This window comes from Lepidochelys kempii, chromosome 2 (genome assembly GCF_965140285.1).
Source record: "Lepidochelys kempii isolate rLepKem1 chromosome 2, rLepKem1.hap1, whole genome shotgun sequence".
NCBI lineage: Eukaryota > Metazoa > Chordata > Testudines > Cheloniidae > Lepidochelys > Lepidochelys kempii.
In genome coordinates, this window is record NC_136381.1 from 55856268 (window position 1) to 55879775 (window position 23508).

The 23508-nt window shown below is 38.6% G+C and overlaps 1 protein-coding gene across 3 annotated transcripts in view; it reads right to left on the minus strand.

The window, feature by feature from the left end:
• Positions 1-23508, minus strand: part of HNF4G (hepatocyte nuclear factor 4 gamma) — an 87243-nt gene that overhangs the window by 12519 nt on the left and 51216 nt on the right. For 2 of the 3 annotated variants that reach the window (XM_073330768.2, XM_078851500.1), the window contains exons 2-4: positions 7867-8038; positions 4832-4926; positions 328-434 (exon numbers count right to left, since the gene is read on the minus strand). In XM_073330768.2, coding sequence (XP_073186869.1) covers positions 328-434; positions 4832-4926; positions 7867-8038 — 374 coding nt within the window. Of the gene's footprint in view, positions 1-327; positions 435-4831; positions 4927-7866; positions 8039-10305; positions 10491-23508 lie in introns of those variants that run through there. The other variant, XM_073330770.2, reaches the window with a different exon arrangement.

Genomic DNA, 23508 nt, shown 5'->3' on the forward strand with positions numbered 1-23508 from the left:
ACAGATGCCACTAACTGCTTGAGAAGTACTTAATTTGAAAGTAAGGGGATCATAAAGCAATATTAAGGAAGAAAACTGGGACATATTGTACCTAACACAAGATGAATTTTCTTAAGTGACCTTCTTTACTGGCTTCGCCATCAGAAATAGATGTATGTTCTTTATTATTGAGTCTTACATTAGGAAGAAGCAGCTGGATTTCATTTTTGGAAGCAGATAGAACATTGGTATTCTCAATAATTATGCTTTATATAATGAGAAATAGGGAATATTTAACTATGAAATAATCTAAAAGGGTGTTAAATAACTTCATGTAGATCACTGTACCTGCCGAGAAAGAGCCTCAGCTTGTGACAATGTGTTAATAGAGGGGATGTTGCTGCCATCAAATGTGCTCCTTCTTGTGCTTATCCTGTCCCGTTCATTTTGTACAGCTAGAAAAGAATAATCATGTCATTTATTTGCTTGTAGGCAGTGCGGTTGAACATAATTTCAGAGGGCTGTTATATAACTATATGAATCACAAGGTATGACATCCAAAGAGGACCTTGAAGTTTCAGCTCTGAGAGAGTCATGAGAAAGAGTGACAAGAAATCTTGTACATTTCTTATTCATATAATATTGTTTGTCACTAAAAATTATTCATTTCTAATTGTTGTTAGACACAGCATTTTTATGATCGGCTTTATTACAGTAGATTTGCATACTTTCTACTTTGAACTCAACAATACTCTGTAATTTGATTGGCTGGCCTCTCTTCCATCCTTAATTAATGAAGCCTAATGATATAGAAATCCCAGTCCTGTTGAGTTAGGTCAAGGGGTGTACAGAACAATCACTGACAGAATGTCTGAGTCACAGAAATTCTGATACCTCTGTTCATGCTTTCCTGTGAGAAACACTGAAACAAGAGTGAATAATGAACTTAATCCATTTGTAAGGTAATTTTGAGCCTGCAATATTGGGCTCCTCCTTAGAGACGTTAATTCCTGCCAGTTTATAGAACATTAACTAAGCAAAAATATTCCAAGCAGGTGGGTTGTGTCTCATGAGGCCCAGGAAAGGTGGTATAAAGGGCTTTGGATAAGGAACCTTAATGAGCACAGACAGGGCTTATTAAGTAAAAAGGCTTACTTTTTAATTCAGGAAAGAAGAGAATAAATAAAACTATCAATCAGATTTCTTAAAATCTCAATCGTATCCAAGGTTAGGCCAAGGAGAAAACAAGCATTGTGTTAATCAACATCTTTCTTTATTGCACTAGGAGTCTCATCATCTTTTAAGAGTACCAGTTTTATTTCCAATCATGTGTTTATTATTTTGGGGGGAGGATTCTGCGTTACATTGGTTCAGTTGTAGCATGAAAGGCTTCAGTAAAATATTCTTTCGCTACACTGCACAATATCCTTTAGTTTCTATGATGAATGAACACACTTTATTCCAGAGATACACTAGCTTTTTTGCCAAGGACATTTACTGATGTGCCTCTTATTAAGTCATAATAAGAAATGTCTTGCAGTGTTAAACACTAAGTGTTATATGTTCATGTAGAGATGAAATATGATGTGTGTTTTTTTTTTAAAGTGGAGAAACAAAATGCCCATTCATTTAGTAGCTCAAAAAGTAGGGTACTAAATACAAAATTAATTAAAATAATGTCAACATTACATGCGACCAGAAGAAGCAAGACACTGATGGTCAAATACTAAAGTTAAATGTTGGCATACCATCTGCTGGCTGAGCATCGAATTGCCAGTACTCCCTGCCTCGGTTTCCTTCCCCAAGATGGGTCTCCTCAGCGTCCCCACACTAGTCTGTGTTGGAGTTACCTCTTCACCCAAGTCACAAATAAATATAACCCCTTCAATGGTAGCAAAAGTGCGAACGAAAAAGTCCTAAACAAACCAAAATGGTTTCTCTGCCCTCCAGGGCTTCACTTCAGCCTGCCCTTTGGGCCCTCTTTTCAGCCCCTTTCTAAGGCCACGTCTACACTACCCGCCGGATTGGCGGGTAGTGATCGATCTATCGGGGATCGATTTATCGTGCCTAGTGTAGATGCGATAAATCAATCCCCGATCGCTCTGCTGTTGACTCTGGAACTCCACCAGGGCTAGAGGCGGAAGCAGAGTCAACGGGGGAGCGGCGGCCGTAGATCCCGCGCCGCGAGGACGCGAAGTAAGTGATTTTAATTCGATCTAAGCTATGTCGACTTCAGCTACGCTATTCTCATAGCTGAAGTAGCGTATCTTAGATCGATCCCCCCCAGTGTAGACCAGGCCTAAGCTACTTTTGAATCTTTCCCCACTCCGCTATATAGCACTCACCAGCCCCCAAGGCTGGTTCCCCTGCAGTACCCAGTCTCCTGCAGACGCTGGGTAAGGACCTTCCACAAGAGCCTTCACACTCCCTGTGGTACTAACACCGTAATGGATCTCTCTTTGTCCTTTTATAAGGCCCAGGTGTCCATTAAAGTATCACCTGGCTGTCCTGTCCTGCCCCCCCAGGCTGGGAAGCAGCAAATTAATTATAGCACAAGTATGACTGACCCCATCTCCTCTTACAGGGGCCAGTCACGGGGTGACAGGGCCACTTACAGAATCAAAAGGAAATACCTTTGTACTGCATATGTACAGGATTCAATGGACTGGATTCACCAGTCCAATAGAGTTCTTTGCTTACTTAGGCTAAAGCATCCTTAAGCAGGATGGAGATTCCCAACAGAAAATTCACTCTCTGTAAGGGAAATCTTTAATGGTGTAGGACTGGCATAGCCTCCATCAGCTGATTTTTCCCACCTCTGTCATAATGAGGGGAAGGTGACATGTTGAAGGCAGGCTGGGGATGTGACTAAACTGATCTCTGTTCTGTTCAATCCTCCCATGATGTGCGGGACCATATACCATCAGCACACACAGTGTCATTTAGAATAGGATCCCTCCAATTCTGATTTATGCTGCAGTTGGGCAGCTCTGAATCAGCATAGCTCAGATGTAGTGGAGAACCAGGACAATATGTTTTATAGGAAAAATGGTGTAAAATTGGTAAAAAAAAGTTATGCACATTTTTTATCTATTCATTTTATAAGGTTTGAGTGTCCTTGAAATTCTGACTTTTGCAAAATGTTGAGGGCCACAACAGATGATTCAACATTTTTCTTACAAGGATCCTGCAGTGTATTCAAATCACTATGGATTTTAATGGTCTGAATGCTAGAGGCCAAGTTCTGCACCATTATACCAGTGTAAATGCAGAGCAACTCCAGAGACTTAATGGAGTTATTTTAGATTTACAAGTCTAAATAAGAGCAGAATTTCACTATGTGACTGCAAGAAGAAAATACATTTAATCCTCTCCTACAAAAATGTTTGCCATTAGCAAAGCCAAACAACATATAAGACTACACAATAAACCATTCTTATCCTAATAAGGTACTTGCAGAAGCACACTGTAAACCCACTTCACTACAGTAAAGTTACAGAGTCGTGCTGTAAACTGGCCTTATGATGGATGCCAAACATGGATAACATGCCAGAACAAGTTGTAAAACAATAAACATAAGTCTAGTAATATGGGAACCACAAAAGGCTCCATTTTTAGCTGCTTATTTGAACATAGACAGGATGCCAACCAAGCCATATACTCTTTTGTCCTCACACAATGATCCCTCCCCAATGAGGCCTGAGATAGACTCTCCCATGGCACCCCACTTTGATAGAAGGACCGTTCACCTCTCCAGCTTGGAAACTGCCCCATAGGGTCACTGTACCCCATCAGTTCCTTGATGGTCTGTAAGGGACAATCCCACACTCCCACTACATAGGAGAGTAGCCTTGAATTACTCGCTGCTGCTGCTGCCAGAACTTTATTATCTGACTGCCTCAGTAAAAGCACAGAAACTGCAGCCACCCCATCTGAGAAAAGGAGTCACAAAGAGCTTCTGTCAATCCCCTTGACCACATGGGGTAGACTCAGAGCCCATAATCAGTATCACTTAACTTGTGTGAGCAATAACAAGCAACCAACTTTGAAATGTGAAAATCTGGGCAGCAACATTTTTTGCAGTCAGTAAATTGCTTGAATTTCACCAACATTTCACAAATTTAAACAGGTCTATTTTGAAAAAAAAAAAAAGTCTGTGTAGTTTAGCCATCTGTTGTTAGAGCATATTTGGTATCTTGGATAAACAGATATCATGAACTTTTAATGTATATAATTTTATCTCTCATTGAATAGCCGAAGTGTGTCTTTAATAACTGCAAAAAATTGTTGTCACCTTAATAACCAGAGAACTACACACACACACACACCCCACACACCTTTTTCTGATTTATGCACCTCCAAGTTTTAAATTAAATTAAAGAGTTAACAGATTGACACTGAAAATTATTACTAGAGGTAGTCACCAACCAAAACCCTAGACACAAATTTCATATCTTTATAAACGAGTAGAACCAAAACTCCAAATCTGAACATTCCTAAATTTATGGATTCCAAACTTAGGTCTGATTTCAGATTTTCACAATGTTTGAAGTGTTGGGACTTGAAGTTAGGATTCACATACTACAAAGATATATTCAAGCTGCAAACTCAATTCTGAATCTGTTAATTTGTTATAGGCACAAAATACTATAACTTCAAAACTTAACGAACTTCAAAAATTAAATGAAGTATATAATAGTAAAATCACTCTTCCTTTGTGAAGGCACTCGAGTTACCTATTCATTGAGTTATTCTAATGTGACATTCTTTTAGTTTTATACTAAGTTTTAACACTCATTCAGATTAAGTATTTATTTTTCTTTGTACGTTAAGTAATAAATCAATCTATTACCTTCTTTTTTCATTCCTGCTCGAAAACACTTTTTTAAACGACAGTATCTGCATTGATTCCTCTTGTCCTTGTCAACAATACACTGTCGGTTGAATCTATCAGATATAAGAAAGGGTAAATATATTAATAAATATTTATAAATAATAATAATAAAATAAATATTAATAATAAAGCACAGTCCTGATTAGCAAGCAGGACAACAATTAATGTGGCCTGTCAAAACAATGTCTCCAACTATCAGCCTTCACTGATCTTTATCTTTAATTCAGCCTTGAAAAATGTTTTCCATCTGTACATCTGGCAAGACTAACTTCTAATGGGCAAGATATCATTAGTCTTTTCATCATCACAGCTAATATTTTGTATGAAAAATAGTTTTTAATGTCAATATTTGGTTTAAATAAAAAACAAACAAACATAATTTATGCCAGAAGCCTTAGGACACAAGACGTTGATAAAAAGGGCTTAAACCAAATGATAGCATGAGTAGCAGAGATCTCTATAACCTGGAGAGGGGTTCTAGGCAGCCTTGTTAAGGAGAAAGAAAGAAAGAAAGAAAGAAAAGAAAAGAAAAGAAAAGAAAAGAAAAGAAAAGAAAAGAAAAGAAAAGAAAAGAAAAGAAAAGAAAAGAAAAGTGCCAGAGGGCAGTCAATAATAAAGATCTGGCAGCCCTTTAAAAATAACAGTGGGGAACTATGACTAAAACGGGGAGCATAAAGTCAATGAGGGACCTGGAAGCATATATATATATATATATATATATATATATATATATATTAAAGTCTGATGGTCCTCAGGACAGGACAAAATAATTTTGGAAAGCAATATTTGCAGAACAAGAACCAAGCTGCTGTCATTGCAAATGGACACAGAAATTTTTGGTCCCAGAATTTCAAAAGTCCAGGACTGCTGGAAGGTGTAGTTCAACTAAGTACTGTGCAGATGACCGCCCAAGTAAAGGTCAGAGGAGGTCTCCCTATTAGTCTGTATACATTATGGCACACCACAAAGGAAAGGTACAGTGTGATTAGAAGAACAGTAGAACACCACAAAGCTCCTTACAGCACAAAGCTCCTTACAGATAAGTTTCAGAGTAACAGCCGTGTTAGTCGGTATTCGCAAAAAGAAAAGGAGTACTTGTGGCACCTTAGAGACTAACCAATTTATTTGAGCATAAGCTTTTGTGAGCTACAGCTCACTTCATTGGATGCATCCAATGAAGTGAGCTGTAGCTCACGAAAGCTTATGCTCAAATAAATTGGTTAGTCTCTAAGGTGCCACAAGTACTCCTTTTCTCCTTACAGATAAGTTATCTCTTGTATGTTCTTCGGATCAGGGTTTATGGGTCTTAAGCACTTTTTAGAAACTCTCTTTCATCATAGAAAAACAAATGTTTAGTGAGAAATCTCCAAAATTTTGCTTATCAAAAACCCAGCAAAACATTTTTTTTTTTTAGGAAATTCTCGATATGTTCACATACAAAAAATGGCGAGCCAGTTCCTTAGCTGGTGTAAATTAATCTAGCACTAACGACTTTAACAGATCTATCCCAATGTCATCCACCTGAGGATCTGTCCTGGTGTATTTCACCTGGTGCTGGTACCTGAAACAATCAATAGCAAAAAGTAATCATGATAAAACCTGTCTCTAGTGGAGAATCAAGGTAGGTCGTTCTAAAAGATACTATCTTAAATGTGATTATCTAGATGCTTATTAAATACTTGTAATATTTATTTTTATTGTTTTTCCTATGTTGGATCATATTAAAGAAGTTCTGTATTAAAATCACAAATAAGTTTGATTCCCCACAGTTTAAATTCCAGGGTATTACTAATTAAGAGGTCTCTTGGTTTTTGGTGCTGTTTCTCTCCCTCTCTGTGTGAAACTTGCAAGCTGTTAATTGTGTTAGTACATTCTAAGACAGAGTCTATTCTCAAAGCAATTCTTTGTAACAACAACTTCTCACACAGAGAGAAAGACTCAAAACAATACTCTGTAACAACAGAAATAGCACCCAGAGACTCCCCGCGCTTTTGTTGTATTCATCTTGCTTTGTTAACAATTGTGATTAAAATAGAGATAGAGGATATATGTGGATGGATGCTTGGTGTGGATAATAACTGAATGATCAGGGAGGTGCCAGCCTAAGAATCCAGTGTCCATCGGCTGAAGAAGGCGTCAAGTGGAAATAACCAGAGGACCCCCAGAGGGCAGACTGGAATCCACCCAACAGCCTCAAAGATGGGAGAACCAACGAACAAGAGAACATCTGGCAGCACAGAGCTGTCAGGAATGTGCCATCTGCTGATTGACTCAGCAACAGCATGATGAAGCAATTCCCATAGACTGGCATAGGACGAAATTCCTATAAAAATGGACTCTAGGAAGTGAGAAATTTGGGGTCTGATTCTGCAAACCAAGTTCCAGGAGCATCAGATGAGCATCTGACAAGGCCCTGCTCCCTCCTCATGTCCAGGCCACCAGGCCAGTGCCTTGGCATGAGCAACTCTAAGGCTGGTAACGATGATAACAACCTTGCAGAACCTCTGTGTATGTGTGCGTGTATGAATGAATGTGTGAATAAATATGAAATTGAATGGAATGTTATAGCTATAACTAACTGCTTACTATGATCCTTTCTGTATTCACAATAAATGTGGCATTTTGCCTTTTCCCCTTTAATAAGATCCTGCTGGTTTTTATTTTATTGGTATAACACCTACACATCATTTAAATGTACCAAAGAGTTTCGTAGCAATGAGTATGACTTCCCTCATGAGAGACAGGTAAACATTAATTTTTAATTTATTATGTTTGCGGGGGGGGGTGTTGGGTGTAGACAATTCTTTTCAGTGATTTGTAGGAAAGTGATTTTTTTCCAATTATGTTAACAAACCAACAATCATACGTTTTGTCCACTGTGTTGTTTATTCTGTTTGAAAAAGAAAGAAAATATCCACTGTATAAATTACATCCGAAAGTGATTTGCCACCAGCTTCATGAATTAAGTTCTTCAAGCTGAACATTTCAAATACCTGCAGGTATAAACATGACTCTTCCGTATGCTGCGTCTAAAGAAGCCCTTGCACCCATCACAACTGGAGGCGCCATAATGTTTGCCAGTTGCTCTATCGCCACATATTGCACAAAGTCCACTGACTCCATTGTCTGCAGTGTTCATGTTGAGTGGTTCTGCTGAAGAACTGTCTGATGAGGAACAAGAACAACATATGTAGTTATGGTTAAAACCTTCAACAAACACACCACCATGACTAATTTACACTCACATGGAGATTTAACTGGCCTTTTCTCTTTTAATTAGCATTTTCCGTTTAGAGATCATACAAAGACAGCATGTCTAATTACATCTGGTTGTTATTCTAATGAATCCTTTCAAACCCATCACATCTGGTTATCAGAATGTATGATGCTCATAACAAGAAATACTTTTTGTCCAAACTATTGCAGATTCAAAGATGTGGTTTGAAAGTTAAAGTGTACATGAAATACCTAACTTTCTATTTGTGTGTAACTATTTAAACATCCTTGCTAACAGAAATCATTAAGAGGGACGTTGGTACAAAACAACATTTTTCGGTCAGCTGGTAAAACATCCATAAATTAGTTCACATGACATAGCAATAGTTGGCTATTATCATTGCTTTCCTGAAAAGAATCTCAGTTATTATTGGCATAGGTATTTTTTAAAAAGTTCTGAATTAAATTTTATGAAAAAATTAGTGAAGAGGGTTGGCGTAGTGTTATTTCCCCCCCACCGCTCCCGGTGGCTTTCATCTGAAATAAAATTCTGGTGAAATCAACTCAATTTTGTGGTTCTGGTGAAGCTTCTCTGACCAGCTCTGATTAAGATACTTGCTCAAGTTCACAGAGGAAATACATAGCAGAGCTGCAAATTGAAATCAGATCTCCTGAGTCCCCATCAGTGCATTAACCGTAAGACCATCCTTGTAGACTGATTCTTACAGTTACTTAAGATAAGCTCATAAATGAATTGCAACCAGAATAAGATTACATTTAATAAATATATGAATTAAAAGTTGCCAACTCATCATTTTCACTTAATAATTCAACCATCTGCATTACCAATATAAACTTCTCTTGCCTAACTTCCCTTTCCCTGTGTATATATGTGTGTGTGTATACCTTTAACAGATCCGTAAGAGTTATTTTAAGCAAAAATAACTAATTACCAAGGAAATCCCCTTTCTTAAACCAAATAAGTGGAGAAACCGTCTAAAGCTCAAATAACGAATGTTTAAAGCCTCAGAATCACTTAAGAAGAGGAAATTTTTCTTTCATGACAAATGTTATTTTTTCTTCTTCTAGGCAGAATCAATAATTAAATCTACATTTCTGTTCACTATTCTGGCTGTAAAGAAATTGAAATCGAAGCATCAGAAATCGAAACAAATGTTTCAAGACACACCTATACAGGCCCACTTAAGCTCTATATTGTGAGATATGCAGAATGAACACTTTTCAGTTATATGGAACAAAATACAAGTACAAATGAACTTTTCCACAAATGCTGAAATATTTGCTCTGCCTTTTAAAAAACAAACTACAGACAGCAGCAATGGGTCTACAGGTTGAGAGTAGATAAAAATAATTGTTGAGCTAGTGCTAAATATACTTTCTTTATCCTTAATGAATTTCAGTTCTAAACTTTAAAGTAATTCCTTGAAATTAAAACAAAGACTAAAATTTCCTTTATGTCTGTGGTAGAATATTCAGTTATGGTAAAGTTAAATACAGCATGCTACATGTTGAGGCAATATTTTTATGAATTGAATGTCACAAAAACCCATAGCATAACAACCCATATCATAAACAATTCTAACCTAAGTTAAAATGTTACACTCATCAAATACCGAACGCCTCTCCCAGCTAAACATTAGCCTGTAGAAGTCAATGTGATTACAAACTCTCTCTGGTTCACATATATATAATTTGGAAAGACTGGATTACATTATACAAATAAAATATGAGCCAATCAATTAGAAACTAGGCAGCAAGAGCAAGGAGATCATTTTCTCCATAATCAGTAAAATTTCCCAAACCTCTGGATAATTTTGTTCTGTCATTTTAAATGTTATGTACAAAATCTACCTTCATGCCCAAACTGTCAATACTAGTTATTCATTTGTTTTACAGTAAATAAAACAACTGCTGAAAGCACTCTTTTCTTCCTTTGATTAATTGACTGATGACAGTGGAGTTCACTTACTTTCTTACACATAACTGGTATTATATTTTCTTTAACATAAAAAAGTTATTTTATTAACTTAGATTTAGTGATGAAGTGTAAAAGAGCAGATTTCTTGCCATAACCCCCCCTGCCCAAATGCTCTATTCATAAAACACTTAACTAGCACCTTACAGCATTACTCAGTTTTACTTTTTCCCATTAACCCACAGCTTGATTTTGCATCACTGAGCAGATGAGAACTCACCATTGCCATTATACAGAATCTGCATAGTTTCAAACTCCAAAGTAGTATAAGTTGGATCTAAGACTTCACTGTAGTTTGCCATGTCCATGTCCAATACTGGTTCCGACAGCCTCATCATTGAATGGGAAAACAGTAAAAGAAAGCTACTCAAGAGTACAAATGCGGTATGATGAGATCTACTCTGTTTTGCTGGCAATCAGTGATTGATAATCCAAAGTTAACTGTAAACGGTGCCACTTATGTGCAGCGATGGGAGGAGCTGTAAAACTGCTTCTGCATGTCATATTCTGCCTATATCTTTTTTCTTTTATGGCACACCAAAGCAATTCTTGTGATAATCTTAGAATGTTCCATAGACAAGTCTTATCAGAAGTCATATTGGCTTGAATTCTGAAGGAAACTAAAAAGGTTGTCCAGCAGCTGATTCTGCTCATTTTAACAACATAGTGCCAAATGCTGCCCAGTCCCTGGATCCCTGCTACACAGTCTCTGTGAGCATGGAAGGCCTTAAACACATGCAGAACCACAGAGTAGAAAGACTTCATACTCGCATTCCCAATTGCTCTCAAAACCAATGTCCTGCACAAGTGGTAGTGAACTGGCTGCATAGAGTGCTACACCAAGCCACTATGTTAAAGGGAAGATTCCTTCTCCTCAACCCCGATGTAAAGCCACTGTATGAAGGTTTTGCAGTGAGGAAGGAGGGCAGCAGAATTTGGTCCATACACATGCTGCTCTTAAATGCTGTTTTGCAGGATTCCATACATTTATGAAGATCCCAGGAGTTAATTATGAAAACCCACTCTTTGTACAATACAGTTACATTAAAGATTTCCAGCAGAGAACTGTAAAACTAACTAGCAGGTGTTTAATTAGCTACATTCAATGACTGGTTATATACTATCTATCACAGGTTGGCCCTCTAAGGCAAGTCAAGCTCAGTGTAGCCTGTGATCAAAGAATTATCCGCTGCTGAGTGTGATGGAAACCTAATTATAATGGTGACCCAGCTATGGGAAATCAGGGAGAGCACTTCTTAAACAAAATTGGGAACTCAGTCTAAGAGAGGAGACCCAGAAAAGAGGAGCAAGGGGAGTTCCCTTCTGGGAAAGGATTGGGGAAGTCAGGTTTGATGAGACCCACAGAGAGCAGGTCAGGCTCCTATGGCAGAGGGCTCTAAAAAAGGGCCTATAAGGAACAAGGACGGTCCCTGAGGAAAGCTGCCAGAGTCCCTAACACGGGAAGTACAATAGAACCCCAGGGATATGAACACCAGAGTTATGAACTAACTGGTCAACCACACACCTCATCCTGAATTGGAAGTATTCAATCAGGCAGCAGAGACCAAAAAAAAAGTGAATGCAGTACAGTGCTGTGTTAAATGTAAACTACTAAAAAAAGGTAAAGTTTAAAAAAAAGATTTGACAAGGTCAAGAAACTGTTTCTGTGCTTGTTTCATTTAAATTAAGATGGTTAAAAGCAGCATTTTTCTTCTGCATAATAAAGTTTCAAAGCTGTCTTAAGTCAATGTCCAGTTGTAAACTTTTGAAAGAACAACCATAATGCTTTGTTCAGAGTTACAAATATTTCAGGGTTACGAACCCATTCCCAAAGTGTTCATAACTCTAAGGTTCTACTGTAGAGGGAAAACCCTGCTGGGAAAAACCAACATAGGGGAACACTCTACAGGGACCAGAAGTGGGGACCAAGAAGCAGATAACTTCAGCGTGGCCCAAGATGGGCAGAAGAATAATTTCTTTAGATGTTTATTTGGAATTTCAGATGGACTTTTTGTTATCCTGGCAGAGGATTGAACCTTAGGTGACCTGGACAGAGGATGAAGCCATGGAAAACTCAAACACACACAGGCCAACAGGGCCATGGAAATGGCTACTTGGGGTACAAGAGGTAAAGTTTCCTGCAACAGCACTACCTGATGCCAGAGACACTCCAGCAGTAAGATCTACCATTCACAGTATAATAAAAATGAAAAGCTATTTGGAGGTGGCTGTTCTTGCAAAAATAGCCATCAAACAATTCCTTTAAAAGCCCCTTTAATTACAACAACAAGTCATGCGGGGTGGGGGGAGGGGAGTGGCACTATATGTGAAAGAAAATGCAGAATCAAATGAAATAAAAATCTTAAATGAATCCACATGTTTCATTGAATCTCTATGGATAGTAATTCCATGCTCTAATAAGAATATAACAGTAGGGATCTATTATCGACCACCTGACCAGGACAGTGATAGTGATGATGAAATGCTAAGGGAGATTAGAGAGGCTATCAAAATAAAAAACTCAATAATAGTGGGGGATTTCAATTATCCCCATATTGACTGGATACATGTCACCTCAGGATGAAATGCAGAGACAAAATTTCTCGATACTTTAAATGACTGCTTCTTGGAGCAGCTGGTACAGGAACCCACAAGGGGAGAAGCAACTCTCAATCTAGTCCTGAGTGGAGAGCAGGATCTGGTCCAAGAGGTAACTATAACAGGACCGCTTGGAAATAGTGACCATAATATAATAACATTTAACATTCCTGTGGTGGGAAGAACACCCCAACAGTCCAACACTGTGGCATTTAATTTCAGAAAGGAGAACTATGCAAAAATGAGGAGGTTAGTTAAACAGAAATTAAAAGGTACAGTGACTAGAGTGAAATCCCTGCAAGCTGCTTGGACACTTTTCAAAGACACCATAATAGAGGCTCAACTTAAACGTATACCCCAAATTAAAAAACACAGTAAAAGAACTAAAAAAAGACCCACTGTGACTTAACAACCATGTAAAAGAAGCAGTGAGAGATAAAAAGGCATCTTTTAAAAAGTGGAAGTCAAATCCTAATGAGGTAAATAGAAAGGAGCATAAACACTGCCAAATTAAGTGTAAAAATGTAATAAGAAAAGCCAAAAAGGAGTTTGAAGAACAGCTAGCCAAAAACTCAAAAGGTAATAACAAAATGTTTTTAAGTACATCAGAAGCAGGAAGTCTGCTAAACAACCAGTGGGGCCCCTGGACGATCGAGATACAAAAGGAACACTTAAAGACGATAAAGTCATCGTGGAGAAACTAAATGAATTCTTTATTTCAGTCTTCACAGATGAGGATGTTAGGGAGATTCCCAAACCTGAGCCATCTTTTGTAGGTGACAAATCTGAGGAATTGTCACAGACTGAAGTGTCACTAGAGGAGGTTTTGGAATTAATTGAGAAACTTAACAGTAACAAGTCACTGGGACCAGATGGCATTCACCCAAGAGTAAGAACTCAAATGTGAAACTGTGGAACTATTAACTATGGTTTGTAACCTGTCCTTTAAATCAGCTTCTGTATCCAATGACTGGAAGATAGCTAATGTAACGCCAATATTTAAGAAGGGCTCTAGAGGTGATCCTGGCAATTACAGACCGGTAAGTCTGACGTCAATACCGGGCAAATTAGTTGAAACAACAGTAAAGAATAAAATTGTCAGACACATAGAAGAGCATAAATTGTTGCGCAAAAGTCAACAGGGTTTCTGTAATGGGAGATCATGTCTTACTAATCTATTAGAGTTCTTTGAGGGGGTCAACAAACATGTGGACAAGGGGGATCCAGTGGACAAAGTGTACTTAGATTCCCAGAAAGCCTTTGACAAAGTCCCTCACCAAAGGATCTTATGTAAATTAAGTTGTCGTGGGATAAGAGGGAAGATCCTTTCATGGATTGAGAACAGGTTAAAAGAAAGGGAACAAAGGGTAGGAATAAATGGTAAATTTTCAGAATGGAGAGGGGTAACTAATGGTGTTCCCCAAGGGTCAATCCTAGGACCAATCCTATTCAACTTATTCATAAATGATCTGGAGAAAGGAGTAAACAGTGAGGTGGCAAAGTTTGCAGATGACACTAAACTGCTCAAGATAGTTAAGACCAAAGCAGACTGTGAAGAACTTCAAAAAGATCTCACAAAACTAAGTGATTGGGCAACAAAATGGTGAACGAAATTTAATATGGATAAACGTAAAGTAATGCACACTGGAAAAAATAACCCCAACTATACATACAATACGATGGCTAATTTAGCTACAACTAATCAGGAGAAAGATCTTGGAGTCATCATAGATAGTTCTCTAAAGACGTCCATTCAGTGTGCAGCAGCAGTCAAAAAAGCAAACGGGATGTTAGGAATCATTAAAAAAGGGATAGAGAATAAGATGGAGAATATCTTATTGCCCTTATATAAATCCATGGTACGCCCACATCTTGAATACTGCGTACAGATGTGGTCTCCTCATCTCAATAAAGATATACTGGCATTAGAAAAGGTTCAAAAAAGGGCAACTAAATGACTATGGGTTTGGAACGGGTCCCATATGAGGAGAGATTAAAGAGGCTAGGATTTTTCAGCTTGGAAAAGAGGAGACTAAGGGGGGATATGATAGAGGTATATAAAATCATGAGTGGTGTGGAGAAAGTGAATAAGGAAAAGTTATTTACTTGTTCCCATAATATAAGAACTAGGGGCCACCAAATGAAATTAACGGGTAGTAGATTTAAAACAAAAAAAAGGAAGTTCTTCTTCACTCAGCGCACAGTCAACCTGTGGAACTCCTTGCCTGAGGAGGTTTTGAAGGCGAGGACTATAACAGGGTTTAAAAGAGAACTGGACAAATTCATGGAGGTTAAGTCCATTAATGGCTATTAGCCAGGATGGGTAAGGAATGGTGTCCCTAGCCTCTGTATGTCAGAGGGTGGAGATGGATGGTAGGAGAGAGATCACTAGATTATGACCTGTTAAATTCACTCCCTCTGGGGCACCTGGCATTGGCCACTGTTGGTAGACAGGATACTGGGCTGGATGGACCTTTGGTCTGACCCAGTATAGCTATTCTTATGTTCTTAGGAGGAACCTTTCAAAACATCCTCAAAATTCATCCATCCAACCCCAAAGTCCTATGAATACATCAGAGGCACTGGTCTATTCACTCAGAGTCCTGTGTCTCCTCAGTACATCTGGGACTCCCATCGCAGGGAAAGGTATAACACAAGACAATGCCTGCAAGTTGAAACTAGACAAATTCAGACTGAAAATAAGGCATACATTTTTAACAGTCAGGACAATTAACCACTGGAACCATTTACCAAGGGTTATGGCAGATTCTCCATCAGGAGCAATTTTTAAATCAAGACTGGATATTTTTCTAAAAGATTTGCTATAGTAATTACTTTGGGAAAATTATATGGCTTGTTCTCTACAGGAGCTCAGATTAGATCAGTGGTTCCCACACTTGTTCCGCTGCTTGTGCAGGGATAGCCCCTGGAAGGCCACACCGGTTTGTTTACCTGCCGCATCTGCAGGTTTGGCCGATTGCAGCTCCCAGTGGCTGTCATTCGATGCTCCAGGCCAATGGGAGCTGCTGGAAGTGGCAGCCAGTATGTCCCTCAGCCCGTGCTGCTTCTAGCAGCTCCCATTGGCCTAGAGCAGTGAACCGCGGGCACTGGGAGCCGCGATCGGCTGAACCTGCGGACGCGGCAGGTAAACAAACTGGTGCGGCCTGCCAGGGGCTTTCCCTGCACAAGCGGCGGAACAAGTTTGGGAACCAGTGGATTAGAGGATCACAATGGTCCCTTCTGGCCAAGGAATCCATGAATCCTCTTGTCTGGATCCCAGCAAGCATGGCATCACATTGCAGGGTATCCCACAGAGCAGGGTGCCTCTTGAATCCGTCTCCTAGAGATGTTTTCCTACTTATACAGATTCTCTGCATTATTTGGCAGAGGTGCACCATGCATGTCCCCTACTGTCCCCACCACTTCTTCCTCTTCATCTTGTTACATGGATCCTGGAGCTTGCTGAGAGATCTGTATTTTCTTAGGAATGGGCAGGGAAAGTGAAACACCATAGTCGAAACAACTGATCCCACTATTATATTAAAAATGTATGCATAGAAACATTCCATATCAAACATCTAAACTATTAGCCTGACTCAGAAGACAGCCAGTGCAGCAGATCTTTAGAAAAAGGCACAAGAACCCCACAGTGGAAAAGTGTGAAATAATTTGCCCAAAGTGGAAAAATCTCCCCCCAACCAGCAGTTAGTGGCTGGATTATGCCCTGAAGCAACTTCTCTGTTAGATGAACCATGTGTGGCTCTCTTCAGACCAGTGACCTGCCATGGATGGGACAGCACACACACACGGCTGGTCCTTGATCCCCAGAAGCTGATGACATCTATTTTCTAGACATCCTGCTCCTCAACCCAACACCATGCTGCAATGTGTGAGTCCCCTGCACTACATAGTGTCACCAGGCCAATCCAGTTGCATTATGTAGTCTGTTGGGGCCTGATCCAAAGCCTATTGAAGTCAGAGAAGCCTATTGACTTCAGTAGTCCTTGAATCAGGCCTTTTAATCACAATCAAAACAAAGCTTCATTGCATCTATCCAGAAACCAGAATATTAGGCAAAGTATACAATGTGTTACCTTTTATTTAACTTCTCCACTTTCACTCAAGAATCAATATGACTTTCTGAACACCACAAACCAGAAGAGAAGACTATTATGATATCTGGGAATTCTACCAAATTCTTGGGATTGGGATCCCAGGCATTAAAATGTTTTGTGTCTAGAAACATGAAAGACTTTCTCTCCTAAGGGTCAGATTTTTAAAGGTATTTAGGTGCATATAGACACAGGTAAGTGTTTTTGAAGCACCTAGCTGTCTAACTTACATTGAAATTTCCTATCTGAATCTCAGGTGCTTAAATACCTTTAAAAATTTGACCCTAAGAGAACTGTTCTACATTTATGATATGGTACTTGGATTTCTGCTTTTAACCATACTTACTTTTCCAACAAAGCCCAACTTTTTAAAAAGCAGATATAGGATTTTCTTGAAAGATTTAGAGGGAAAAAATCTGTAGCTGAAATACCACATTTGTTTAGCAAAATTCTTTGAAGTGTTTTCATCATGCATTAAAATAATCTGATGTTTTCTAAGCTTTTCAATTTGAAAGTGATTTTCAATAGTTGTACATTTGCAGTGAGATAATTGCAAATAATTTAATTATTCACCAAACTGGTAGAATAAACATGCTACTTTAAATAGTACATAAAGGTTTGAATGTTAACTAAAATGATTTTTCAGTTCTGATGCCTAAGCTTTTGAGAAGATTTTGAATGAAGTAATATTTCTAGAAATGGCCACTAGCTTTTTCACACAAAATTTTAAATTGCCCAAGAATCAAAAAAGGATACAACACTAAGCAAGTTTTTGGCCATAAAATAATTGTATACAGCTAGAGTACACGCTCAGAGCCCCAGGCTACAAGGACTTGGGTACTGCTTAACTTTAAAGCGTGGAGGGAAAAGAACTGATATTTTCTGTCTTATTATCTCTTTCCTAATGATTTCCAACATTCTGCTCACTTTTTTGACCACTGCTGCCATTGACTGGATGTTTTCAGAGAACTATCCACAGTGACTCCAAGATCTCTTTCTTAAGTGGTAACAGCTAATTTAGACACCACCATTTTATATGTGTAATTTGGATTATGTTTCCAATGTGCTTTACTTTGCATTGCAAACATGACATTGTCCAACATGACATCTGTTATTGAAGCCTCAGGACTGCACATCCAGCTGGTGCTTTTGCCCTCTTCAAGGAGAATTGTCAGTATCTCTCCGTGCCTGAAGATCCTGCTCCTTCTATCCTCGCTCTTTCTCCCACAATCCTCCTCATAGGCAGGGGCTCAGGGAACCCTTCCTGAACAGAGCGCTACAAGATGAAAGGTGTATAAAATGACCAAGCCCTGCCTTCCCCAATAGAATCTCATCCATTTTGGTTCATCAGAGTCTTCACTGACTACAGAGGAGCAGGAAGCACTTGATGCTTTGTAGTGATGATTTAAAACCCCATTAAATAGATTCCTTTTATATAACAAAAAGTACAGCCCAAAGTAGGGCAGTTATTTTTATAATGTCCTTTTTTATGGTTTTGTTACATAAATCACAATAAATTAAGTCATATATTCATGAAATTTTACACAAACGTGGATTTAGACATTTAGTAGAGATATGACCTTTACAGTCAAGATACAATTTGGGCTAAATTATTCTCCCATCCAGGGTTCATATATTCATACATGGGATCAATGCAAGCTAGCATTAATTCTACCTTGTTTCTCGTAATTTGACTAGTTTCATCAGCTAATCTGGATGTGATCCTGGGAGCTCTGCCTGATTAAGGAGAGGAATTTATAATGAATCCTCCATTGTCATTTGCTGGAACTCAGCTGTCCACCCTGGGTTAAGTGATAAAGTGTGGGGGAAAACAGCATAGTATATATGTGGTTGAAATTATGGGGTGAGATTCCATATTCACATTGAGTAGCACCTTAGGCTTCAAAGTTACACAATGAGACTACTTAAATGTCTAAGATTAAGTATGAGCATAAGTCTTTACAGGACAGAGTCCTTAGTATGTAAGTAGCCCTACTGATTTGAAAAAAAAAATATTAACTCCACTGGGGCTACTTGCAGAGAAAGGCACTACTCATTGTCCAAAACAATGGCAAAATCTGGCCATGATGTCATCCCAAACACTGTATCAGAACAACCAAAATTGACTCAAATTATTCATTCAGAAAGAACTTTCGGTTTTTTCTAATCCAGTCATCAATTTTTCAGCCACAGAAAATGACTAAATTTTGTCACAGACAATTAATACAATCTAAAATTATGATTACAAAAATGTGAAAAGGTAATCACTCTGTTTTGGGCTGGATTCAAATATGGACCTGGAACCAGAGGTGCTGAGGATAGATGCATAGCTCCAGATAGACTGCAAGCTTCAACTCACTGTCAGTCCAAGCTTAATAAAGTTTAACACCATTCAGACCCAGCCACAGTGATATTCTTTTCACATTATTAGACACCTGTATTGTTTTTCAAATTCTTTATGACCTTGCAACTTGTAGCCTGAGATGTTCTTTCACATTCTGTGCTAAGCCATGTACCCCTGACAGCAGGGAAGTACTAACCTCAGATAAGCAGAAGTTTAAAAATGGCATGACTAGTCCAGCTAAAAAATGTTGCTTTGAGAGAAGTGATTCTGTAAACCAGGGTAAGAAATGTGATTAAAAAAAACATTCTGCATAATTCTGAAGGAAGAAAAAAAGAAGTACATTTTTTTTAAAAAAATCTGAACTCATTATCAACTGACACAGGCACTAGGAAAAAACAATCCTATCTTATCTGTAGGACTATTAAGCCTCTTAATTGTCCTTCTGCCTATATTAGATTTAATCGTTCTTTCTGATCATGGTGTAAAATAGAACACAAGCTAATAAAATCAAAGTTATTTAAAATCAAACCACAATGGACACTGAAAGCATGTCTTTAAAAGCTGCAGATGGAAAAGTGTATGCACTATTATATCCTCTTTTAGGCATATTCCAGATTGACGAAGTTAGGTCCCTAAAATAGTGTCATTTCTGGGGCTAGCTTGTGATTTATCCATTTGCCCTTAGTCAGAGGCAGTGAGTCACAATCTCCCCTCCCCCTGGACCCCGCTGCTATGGAGAGAGAATAAACTGCACCAGGTCTACACCCAATGTATCACATCCGCCAATGCTGCAGCACACCTCTGTTGCCCGGTGTGTTGGTGGTGATGGATGCTTCACTCTGCCCCTTTCCATTCACGTGTGTGAGGGGTGGGACACAGTGATTCTGCACAGCCTGCTTTCTCCCCAGTGCTGGGAGCAGCTTTATGCACGTCTTGTGCAGCCATGTGAGTGGGGCCACAAACTTGTTCTAAAAGGATATATTAATTCAGTGAAAGATGCCAGATCACAGTGCCGCTATTTATCTGCTTAACAGTTACTGTACGGAAAGCAGTGCAAATTTCCTCGCCCCACCAGTATGTTTCAACCCTGTCTTGGAGGGACAGCCCAATCAGCAGTAGGAGAGAGAAGTCCAGTGTTTTGCCAGTGCAATTACTTGCCTCTCACCTGAAAGACAACAGGATCCTAGTTAAGGACAATCAAACAGCATGGTTGGTAATGTGGACACTTCCCACTAGGAACGGGATTCAAATCACCAGCTCATTTTGCCTAGGGAAACAGCCAGGGAGATAATGTCTTTTGGCCACAACTGACCTGGGCTATATTAAGAGAGGTGACATAGCTACGCAAAAGAATAAATGGACACAAATCTGACATCAGGAATCATAACATTCAAAAACTGGCAGAAGAACACTTCAACCTCTCTGGCCACTCAGTAAAAGATTTAAAGGTGGCAATTTTGCAACAGAAAAGCTTCAAGAACAGATTCCAAGGAGAAACTGCTGAGTTTGAATTAATATGCAAACTAGATACCATTAACTTGGGTTTGAATAGAGACTGGGAGTGTCTGGGTCATTACACATACTGAACCTATTTCCCTATGGTAACTATCCTCACACCTTCTTGTCAACTGTCTAAATGGGCCATCTTGATTATCACTACAAAAGTTTTTTTCTCCTGCTGATAATAGCTCATCTTAACTAATTAGCCTCTCACAGTTTGTATGGTAACTTCCAACTTATCTGTATGTAATATCTATCTATATCTATATGTTCCATTCTATGCATCCGATGAAGTGGGCTGTAGCCCGTGAAAGCTTATGCTCTAATAAATTTGTTAGTCTCTAAGGTGCCACAAGTACTCCTGTCCTTATAGCAGTAAAAGACTCTACATCCCATGATCCATCCTCCCATGGACCACTCAGCTTCCTTATTGCTGTGTGTTTTGCAATAAATGGATACAGCACAGGACCTTCATCATGGATGTCACAGTGCCACTTTGCCAGCATTTAAGTTCCGATTACAATGTTTAGGGAGGGTGTTTCCATCAAGGTTAATCATCTTGCATGTGCCAACAAACACATTCAACAGGCATAAAAACTAACAATGTGTGAAATTCCACACCAGTAGGGCCACCTACTTAAAAGAAAAATAGGAATTTGTGCCTCATTTTAAGCCCATTTTAGAATGGAACTGTAAATATGGGGTTGTTACCACCCATTATTAACTTTACATCTGGCCTCAGGACTTGTACCCCAAACATAGTCATCACAACATGATACTGTTTTATAAATAAAATAGGGAGAAAATCAATTAGCCACTTCAGAACCCAATGAGGAGTAACAGTTCACATTTATGACAAGGAGAGTGATACCTCTAGATACCAACATCCGCCAGCACTGAAGGCACGGGAAGGCTGCAACTCCCAATTCCCAGCCACGTTTTGTAATGGGGCCCTATATTTAGCATGTATTGAACCACGACCACGGGTGCTATTTCTGAACTTTGGTGACTGAAATCCAGATTTGTGGCTCAGGTTCATCCCTAATTATTATATAATTAATCAAAGGGAAAAAGATTAGGTGGAAAATTGTTAATTTGTACCACATATTAGGGTTGGCTGTAGTAGCACAGTGAGTTGATGCAGAATTACAACCTGTTTTGTAATTAATAATTCAAATTTCAAAATTTGACTCTTAGGTCTTAAAAGAGCTGTACATCCAAGACATTACAGTATTAAATGTATTAGATTTGTGCAAAATAATGTTTTTTCTTGTGCATGAAACTACTGTAAGGACTTCTCTTTTATGGCAGGAAAATGTCCACAGGCTTCTCTCAGTTCTGAAACATTACAGAAAATCTGCAACGTTATAATGCAAAAATAAATGTTCTAGAGCCAAACAAGGACAAGGCTGGCTTCTGAGCTGGTTAATGTTAAAGGAATTTGCAAAACAATTTGACTCATGGGATTAAATACAGAACAACTGCTCCTACTAAACTGATCAAAGGTAGTAAAAACAATGCAAACCTCTCTATATAATACCACCACTAGCTTACTTTAGAGAGCATACAAGCATGTTGTATCTTCATTGTGAGTTTGCCCTAAAAGTTGGTGGGGGGAGGGGGAGAGTTAAAAGAAAAAAACCACCACAAATCAGAGCTAGTCACTGAATTTAATGAAATATTTTCACAGCTCACCTATTAAGCTAGGCAGTAAGATTAGCTGTAACAACCATGCCAGGTAAAACATAAGGACAAATCTTTGTGGGAAATAAATCTACGCTGAGCCTATTTCCATTACATACATTTTTAGACACTTAGACCACCCTCATGCATTCTGCAAATGCTAGACTCTTGCAGGTGTTGAACTTACTCCTACTTTCATCAGAACTGGTGATTCATTACATAAAGCTCTATTGTATCACATGACAAAAATAAATAACTTTTAGTGCAGAATGATGAGCTTTTTCATTTTGGAGTAACTGGGAACAGACTAATGTTGCATGTTTCTGAACTAGACACCGAAATTGTCTTCACATTTCTACCTTTGGCTTAATAATAAATCAATTTTTGAGATCTTTCCACTGTAACCTCCAGAGTCACGAATAGAAATATATGGAAACCAAAGAATCTGTATTACCTGTGCTAAGTCACATTTTGTTAACCCTTTGGAGACTGCAGACATGCCCTACTGAGCACTAATTTGGCTGGCAGTCTGAAAAATGTTGCCAGCTAAATTCAGGGGATGGCAATATATGTAGGTTCCATGAGATTTTTCAAAATTGACTATGAGATTTGGCCACACAATGCCCATTAATTTCAATTTACAATTTTCAACTGATGCCAGCTGAGGGCCTAGTCCTATGTGTAGTTGAGAGGCTGTATTAAAGGAATATGATCCAGGTTTTTATGCTCCACAGGGTTTTCCGGCCAGATCTGGGTAGATACAACATATTCTTAGTGTAAAAGTTTTATAAATTTTATATCAAACTATTGATTACCTTGTTACTGTTTGTGACTGACCTAGAGTTTTGGCAACAACAGTATATAATAGTAACATTATATATGTTACTATTATGTATATATATATAATATATTGGAAAATGTTACATCTGCTAGGTAAGGTCAAGATAAACAAAGCTATCTGTCTTACCTGATTTTATTGATCACTTACACACACAAAGCAGTACATAGAATGTCTGTTAAGCTACAACTTGGAAAGTACAAGTCATGTTTTGGACTGCATGACCTTTTTTGCTGCTATCTTGCTGGGTTTTTTAAATGTATGAATCATTTGTGATTATGGACTGTTTTGGTTTTCATTATAAGGTATCCACCCAAAGTTCTATATAAGCCGAAGCTGTGAAAATAA